Genomic DNA, 8,904 nt, shown 5'->3' with positions numbered 1-8,904 from the left:
TACAAATAAAGACAATCAGTATCAGGTATCACAAAAGACCATCTTTCTTGGTGATGATATCCTTTAAGAGCTAAAAGCTCATTTAAAAAATTCTGAAAAGCAAATAAAACATACAGTTTCAAAGGGAAGATTATAATGAACTCTTTCCAATCACATACCCAAAGGCTTCACAGCGTTTCTGGTAAATTTCAACGTGATGCTGCAGAGGAGCAGGGTCACTTTGTCCGAGACGGTTAACATCAAATATAGCAACAAGATTATCGAGCTTGTAAAACCCAGCAAAGGCCATTGCCTCCCAAACGGAGCCTTCAGATAACTCTCCATCTCCAAGCAGACAATACACTCGATAGCTAGAAGAAGAAATTAGGAAAAAAAATTATTTTGATGCATAAGCACAGCTGAATTAAAAGCAAAATCCCTCCAGCAATTCATAGTAAGAATTCACTGCTTTTTCTATCCCAAGCTCAACTCCCATTGCTCAATGCTTTCACCTCAGATAACCTTACATAACCTTAGATAAATTACATTAAAATCCTTTTGAGCTGTTACACATAAAGAAAATAAGATGAGAACTATTCTGCTCCTTTTCAAACCTTTGTCTCAAAAAAATCAGGTCTTAAGCCTCCAATGGCAAAGCTTGAACGAACAGGCCCATTAAACACTGTCACTGTGACTCAGCAAGATCCCTAACAATGCATGAAAGGTTACTGCCTGCTTCCTCATTCCTACCGTATACGCCATGGAAGGATGACCAATAATTTAATTTAAGGAAACCATAAATTGGGGATGAACTCAACTACGGATTAAAGCACGTTGCATAACCAAATTCAGAATTAATATAACCAACATGATATAATTTTGTAGACTACTTCTCTAAACATTGAAGCTTTTATTTCGGTAAAACTCAGCAGGAGTGCTGCCCGATCTCGGCGGGATTCAGCCACTATTTTACTTTTATTACTACTATCTTTCTTTGAATAACAGAGCTTTAGAGATGTTTATTACCTATTAAAATTCAAAAAGAACAGTATATTAGCCTTCAAATGTAGAATTTAAAAACAAAATAATCAAGATGGCTGATAGCTTTTTTTTCACTAGACATTAAGCTGTAGCAGACTCTTGGTCTGAATCCCACCTGCCTTCAGCTAAGTCTGAACTCCTTCCACATAAGCTGCTCCCAGCACTGCATGCAAGACCACCTTTTTCTTCTGTCACGTAAGCTTTGGCTAGATTTTTTCCACACGTAGCATCTGCTAAACTCAATTAAAATCAGCAAGTCATCTTTCACAGAAATTATTTCAAGCTACTGAAGTGTAGGACACATTAACTGGGCAGCCCATGCTCAAATGTACTAGAACTGTCACATAAAATAAATCAACTACATCAGGCTATTTTCCTCCTCATACAGATTTGCCCTTAGACATCTACTTTTCCTGTGCACAAAACAAATGGCAGAAACAGTCATTTTTTCTCTATGCAGTCGAGCGCCTTTCTGATAACATTTCAAAGCCCTACTTCATGATTCGATGGTGCTATTATTGACCATAACATTTTCTTATCTAGATAAACGTTCGCCATTATTATTTGTCATCTGACTTTGAACAGACACATCTCTAGTTTGCATTTTCCTTCTAAGGGGACATATACTAGTATCTCAAAATGGCTATCAATTACTCTCTGGAAGCTAGAGGCTGCTGCAACAACTTATTGTCTCCTCTGTTCAGGAACATCACCTTGCAATGCTGTCAGGTTACAAACAGAAAACATGTATGCACTAATTCTTGCTAATCTTTAAATCCTTGGTAGTTTCACTGGCAATGGCTTTGTAATTACCAGGCTAGTAATCCATCATTTAAAACCTGAATTTGAAACTAGATTTGGGAATAAAGAATAGAATAAAGGAGGGGGGTTTTCCTTGATTAAGAATAGAATTTCTTTTTACAAAATATTTCCATTGAATGCCTATAATCATGAAACAAAGATGGAATTACCTGGCTCTGTCAAAGAACTTGCCAGTGTATGCCATTCCACATGCAGCACCAAGACCCTGACCAAGGGATCCAGTAGCCACATCAGTGAATGCTTGTCTCTGAGAATAAAAAAGAATAAATCAAAAATTATTTTACAGTTAAGAAACAGAGTATCCAAATTCCAGTGCTAGAAGATGGCTGAACAGTCGTCAAAATTCAGCTTCTCAGACATAACAATACAGAGCCAGTCCCTCCAAATCTGGCCCTGTTCCCCTTCTTTCCCTCTGATGCATGTACCTTGATGATCAGTGTCACGAGATAACTGGGCTCTGTAAGAGGGAATGGTGCTTAAGCCCAGGAATTTCTCAGCTATGGCAGCAGTTGAGAATTGATGATTTTATGTTAAAAAGAATCAATTTAAAGAACTGGCTGGGCATAGAAAGACCAATAAGGTGACCAAACAGGACATAAACTCTTGAAATACCTTCTTAAAGGATGAGAAAAGCTGTGCTGGAACTTTATATAAACCTTTTTAAAATTGTAAATATTGACATACAGGACTGTAGGGGAATTCTAGTACAACAATAAAGGTCATATTTGCATGCTCATTCAAATGCAGGTGCTGATTCAGTTGTGAAGCCATAAATATCATCATCCTTGTTACAAGTCTTTATCTTTCCCCATACCGTAGCTGTCAACCAAGAATTGCTGCAAAATACATAGACTTCTTGTTTTACAGAAAACACCATCTTATATTGAAGGTTATGAGCACTCACTGGTACTGGGTGTCCTTCTAAGACAGAATCAATTTTCCTCAGATTCAGTAATTCTGCTTCCTGTAGAAAGCCAGCCTCTGCCCAAACAGAATATAAAATTGGTGCTGCATGGCCCTAGAGAGAAACATAATTTTTTAATCCAAGCACAAGTTTCACAATGTCCTAGTATCAAGGCAAAATTCTACAAAGCTCACAAACCCTAGAATCAGGTTTTTATGTCCACTAAAAAGGGATCGAGTTATCAAACACTTTACAATGCAACACTCACACTGATGCTTGTTTCCAAGACCCCCATGCCCCTGCTTAGATCTCCCCAGACAGCGGACTACAGTTAAAACAGAGGGGATGCAGCACTCTCAAGGGCTGCTTAAGATGTCATTGAGACAGTCAACATGGAAGAGTAAGAAGGTCTCTCTCAGCCATGCAAGTCCAATTCCAAAAAGCAGCTTTGGTGTCCAAATAAAAAAACCTTGATTTAATTTGCTTAGATACCAGTTTCAAGAACAGAGCACTGTTCACTAAGCCAATAAGCAGTATTTAGAACTTCTTCAATACATATGTATTCAAGGCAAGATGCAGTGAGTGACAACAGGCAAGATTTTAAGCTTCATACGCTCAGATCCTTGCGGCCAGATCCAACCGGACAACTGCAAAGCAGTAGTCATCTTCCACCCATTGAGTCATTAGGAGTCAAAAAAGCATGCAAAGGTTTGAAGCCATTTAACAACTCTGGGCAGAAACCCTGATTAATCAGAGAGAGATAAAGCACACATGAAGAAGCGACTCCTTTTGCTTTACCACCTCAGCATCAGCCACTTGCTTCTCATCCTATTACTTACTTTGGAATGGCAATCAGAGATGGCAACAGTTATATCCAGTGCACGTACATACACCATCAGCTGTGCAGCACCACTGTAAGCCACCATGTGAGGAATTCTGACTCAAAGACGGAACCTGCCTCACTGGAGTACTTCCTCTGCCATGTTTTACACAGTGAGGTTTTCTGAAGGCCCCCAACTGCCTTTATGATTGAAATGTTCCTGTGATTTGCAAGGGCACAATGCAAAAGCCAATAGAAAACCTAACAGCCAGTCCAAATTGTGGTTTTGCATGTTTTCTGAACCACAGACACATTATACAGACACTTCAAAATTATTTTTGAGTTATGCTAAAACTTAACCAGTTTTTATTTGTCTTTCTGAAGTATACAAATTCCAAGCTCTCAAATATCTCCATAGATTTCTCTGTAGATGCAAGCACAGGTACACATAAATCAAGGAAAACAAATGAATTTAATTTACAGACAGACAGCTCTTTACAGAGCATAACAGTTATGATTTTACCTTTGACAGAACAAACCGGTCGTTGCTGGCGTTTCTGGGATCTTGCACTTTGTACCTCATTGTATGGAAAAACAGCACAGACATAATCTCTGCTGCACTGCAACATGATGTAGGGTGGCTACAAGTCAAGACAAACCCAAGGTTACCACTTATTGTTTGCTCAGAGCTGTATCTTTAAAATATCACTTTACCAGTCCCCTACTCCTCAGCATCAAAATATGCAGATTTAAGTGTTTTTGATAACCTATCCCATTTACCATCACCTCAATGCCAATTAGTTGTACTTTGAGACAAAGGGAGCCTTCTTATCTAGTTGAAGTGGATGTTAACCGATAGACCCCAGTGACAGCTCAAGGACTCATCTTTCAGAGTGCTCTGTTCCTCACACCAAGGAACATCACCCTAACGGTGACTGTGAAGCACAGGAAGCAGGATGACCCTGTGCCCAAAATCATGGTCTACTGATTTATCAGACAGCAGAAATTCACACTGCTGCAGAGGAAACAAAGACAGCTTTCCACGGGGCTTGAGCCGCTCACTGAGTGAAGGAATTAAAAGTGTGGCATCATGACTTGTTCAGGCCCCGCTGCACAGGCAGGGTTTGGTAATGCAAGATTAATTTTTGTAGAAAGTTCTGAACATTTAGGAGTGTATAACATAAGTTCCATTTTATTCTACCATGTTAGAGCTGATAGAACTAGAATTCTTATTTCTAGAGAGGGCATTACTGAAACAAGACACAGAAATTTACTGTCTCCAGATACACACAGTAAACTACTAATTTGCTTAATCTTTGGCTAAGAGAAGAACCAACATTTTCTACATTTACATCTATATCAGTTTGAAATTCTGAATTAGTCGGTTTATCAAACATTTACAAGTTTCTGGGATAGTCTCTCCCATTGAACTATCTGGGATGACTTTTGCAACAATTTTCAACAGAAGAAAAAATGAATACATCAACTATAACTTGCCTTAGAAATACACAGGCCCATTTCAAAAGCAAGTATGCCACATAGTACTACCAAGCAAATACAAAGTTACATGAAAAGGGTTATTTCCAAGTGGCAAATATTGAGTTGTTCCAAGATAAAGTATCATTATACTTCGAATGAAATATAAAGACACACAATTACTTTTAATTATCTACACTACTATAACTTAAATCACGATGGCTGTAGTTCTTATGCACCCTGAGGGGATGGCACTACTTGACCATTTGACTGTATCAGCCTTGGCTTTTCACCTGCGATAAAGATGAAAAGGGGTAAGCAGGCTCCTTAAAAACCTTTACTGAGTGTGGAAAGTAGCATTTTTCAGATTTTACTGGTGTAAACAGGATCATCCTTGACATCGGTGGTTGCTACTGAAGCACAGGAAAGTGAATGATGAACAGTAAGAAGGTGAGGGCTGCAGAAATCCACACCAGCTTTGAAAATAACTTGCAGTCTCATGTCACTATCTCTTCAATCCATGTTTATTTCTCACCTTTAATGTGTTACCCTACTTGCAAAACAGGACAAATTGACTATGAAAGTGTCACATTTCATTTCCCACATGTACATTTACCATGCATGTTAGGATTAGACAACACTTTCACTAGAACTTTAATCAGAATGTTCTCAGCTGGTAGTTATAAACTTTCCCTCCCACCATTCCCAACAGCGCTGTAATACAAGAATAAAAACATGCAAAACACTAGCAAAATATGAATTATGGTTAGTGTCCATCCCTTAGTAAGTACTCACACACAGGGAACCAAAAAATTAGCTTTAAATCATGGTTCAAACATATTAGTAAATACTTACATATCTGAGTTAATCAATAAGCCTTACATGCTTGTTTAAAGCTTTCATTCCTTTGATTTTATTAACTTTATACTTAACCATACTTCTATGAACTCCTGGTCTTGGTAAAAAAAGTTTTAAACAACCTAAAATGGTAGTGTGCGGGGGAAAAAAAAGGTAGAAAAATTTAATAAGTTACTTGAAAACTGGAAGAAAAAAAATCTTGTTAAAACTGCAGGGTAATTAAATGACTTCCTACTAACAGAAATTACCCCCAAATTAACTGCACATCAGATACCAGAAATAATCCTAAAATCGACTCCACAATTTTCCTTAAATATAGCCATCTTAACTACATCTACTGGTTTCTGTTAGTGCATACTTCTCTATTAAGTTCTGTTGAAAGAGTGCCTTGTTAAGCCAGCAAAGTGTACTGCAGTACTTGCACAAGGGGAGGAAACAACCACAGCAAGTCATTGCTACTCTTCTCACACCACCTTCCACGTTTTGCTCCTGACTGACGAAGAGCCGCTTTGAGACCCCATCAACACACGTCTGCCACAGAGCTTCTCCTGAGGAGCTGCCTTCGCTTTGAAATACAGCAGGAAACCAAACCAAAGGACATCAGAGCACTGATGTCCTGGATCCACACAAATCAAGAGTAAAGTAACTACTCCAACACAGTTTGGTGGGTTTTTTAATTACTCTGCATCAATTCACATTAGCTCCATCTACACATTTCAACCAAAGAAATGGTGGTGGAATGTTAAAATGGGACATTGAGCAAAAGGCAAAAGCTGAAAAAAAAAGTGAAGGAGAAAATCTGCAACAAGTGATCACACCACACGTTATGAAACTTAACTGCCTCTAAGGAAACTCTTGCAACTTCCACTTTTAAGAATTTAACCATCTAATTCTAGAAATCCAGGCAGTGCTTCAAAACTGCAGAAATTTATCACGAGCTACAAAAGAGCCTCTACCAGTTCTGATGAAAGTGTCTGCACTATTTATCTAAGAGAAAAACTTCTTCCACGCCCAAAAGCAAGTATGTTCAATCCATACAACTAATTCAACCAAACTGTTCCCCACCTAAGGCATTCTAAGAACAACCTTTTTTTCCAGTTCACTGAATTTTTCCACTACTGCTGGTAAAGCACTCAAAGTGAAAGGTTTGAGAATCTTCAGGAGGAGACTACCTCATCTTTTAGCTCTTGTCCAGACAAGGGATGTCCTTTCTTAACAAGAGTTAGTACAAGTACAGACCGCAAGAACTGGTGTGTCAGATCCCCCACAGAACCACTTGTGTTGCAATATACGCCACTGTCTACAGAAATTACTTCCTTGAAAGAAGTATGCAGGTCCGACTTGTCCTTCTGTTTGAAGTGCTTTTATTGCACATATTTCCTTGAGTTTTACAAACTACACCTTTAACAAACCCAAATTTCCTTAACAAAGTCAATGCAAGTATGACATTTTTCTATTAACTGCAAGCTCCTATTTAAATTTAACTTGCACTCAAACATCTTTTGACATTCTTAGTGCATATGAGCAATTTAAGCAAAGCTCACTGTCTCACCCAGGTTTTGGAAAACACATTCATAATATAGAGCTGCTTTAAAAATGTATGTAATTTGCCTTTTTCTTTTAGGCACATTACTACAACACCATCTTGGTAACTAAATCCTATTAATTAAGAAAATATATGACTTGTCAACAGAATCTTCCCTCCAGAGCCCTTCTTTCATAATCTGCTCATATCAGGTTGTGTAATAATTTCAGACTCTACACAACTCTAGTGCTAGAATAAGCCAGAGTGATTACCAAAATGCCTTTGAGCAAGAAGTACTCAGTATTGTAGCATATATGAAGCAGGAATAAAAAGCTTGAGTAAAACTATTTTTGCCGTTTCTTCATCAGTATGGGGAGAATTGTTTTACTACTGAATTTCATGGACCACAGAAAAGAAGTAAAGGCTGTAGCAAGATCCTTATTCTTTAATGGCACATCAGACAAAACACAGAAATAATTACCTGTGGATAAGACAACTAATACCACACATCTCTACGGCCTGTTTAAAACACACACTAGAAGCTCAAGACTGAAGCCCAAGCTCTACTAAATAGATTCAGGACAATTTTTCTTATCAACAATTTCACACAGGCTTATGTAATGCTGCCTGCACACTGCAGCTTTTAAACAAATGAAAAATTAAAAGAGCGATTGTTGAGTAACCTGCACTTATCCCTCCAGACTGGATCAAACAAGCTATGGCTTTGCAAAAACTCACTGTGTCCCAACACTCCATTTCACAGGAAGAACCAAAGCAGCATTTTCATTTGCTGTATGCAAAAAGATCGAGTAAAGTTCAGTCTCTGTACGCTTTGAGAAAGAGCCTCGTGAGGTAACTCATGCCAGACATGGGGTGGAAAGTATAAGGCAATTCAAAGAAGCAGCTTTAAATTATTTTACGTGCCACCTCTCCTCACACAAACCTCAGCATCCAAAGGATTCCTTCAAATCTTTTTTCTTTTAAACATCACAGCCAGTTTCAAAGTGGTGCAAAGGAGGAAATTGAAACAAGATAAAATATTTTAAAAAGGCTAGCACTCTATATGGAAGTACTCAAATGTATTATTCAAGCAGAAAAAACGGCTTTAATTTTTCATGGGTAAACACAGATTGTTTGCAGAGATTTTTTTCCATAGGTAAAGCACGATCAAAGGAAGGATAACCCTGGAATCTGCACACATCAGAGCCCACACTAAATCCTGTCCAGAGGCCTGAATAAACTGCCCATTTGAGACCGCGGGCATTGCACACATAATCCCACTTGGGCTCACTTGAAATTCTGTGCAGAATTAGTTCCAACTGACGGGCACGAAATGAAAAAGAAACCGTTTGCGCCTCAGGCACAAATTATTTGGTTTTCAGTCCTGCATCAACTTCGCATTCTCGGCCTCTCTCTGCAGTCACAACACACGCCGGCCCCGGCGACCGACGTGGCCCGCGGCGGGGCGGCTGCCGCCCA

At 38.7% G+C, this 8,904-nt stretch overlaps 1 protein-coding gene across 1 annotated transcript in view; it reads right to left on the bottom strand.

The window, feature by feature from the left end:
- LOC104537357 (transketolase-like) overlaps window positions 1–4,233 on the bottom strand; it is a gene marked incomplete at its 3' end in the record, with an annotated part of 15,849 nt that extends 11,616 nt beyond the window's left edge. The window contains exons 1-4 of the mRNA XM_010180206.1: window positions 4,090–4,233; window positions 2,747–2,860; window positions 1,992–2,089; window positions 159–350 (exon numbers count right to left, since the gene is read on the bottom strand). Of these exons, the coding sequence (XP_010178508.1) occupies window positions 159–350; window positions 1,992–2,089; window positions 2,747–2,860; window positions 4,090–4,173 (488 nt within the window). The remainder of the gene's footprint in view (window positions 1–158; window positions 351–1,991; window positions 2,090–2,746; window positions 2,861–4,089) is intronic.
- Window positions 4,234–8,904: the final 4,671 nt, after the last annotated feature.

The sequence above is a fragment of the Mesitornis unicolor genome, unplaced genomic scaffold, assembly GCF_000695765.1.
Source record: "Mesitornis unicolor isolate BGI_N332 unplaced genomic scaffold, ASM69576v1 scaffold40262, whole genome shotgun sequence".
In the NCBI taxonomy this organism is placed as follows: domain Eukaryota; kingdom Metazoa; phylum Chordata; class Aves; order Mesitornithiformes; family Mesitornithidae; genus Mesitornis; species Mesitornis unicolor.
This window is presented reverse-complemented; position numbering and strand designations above follow the sequence as displayed.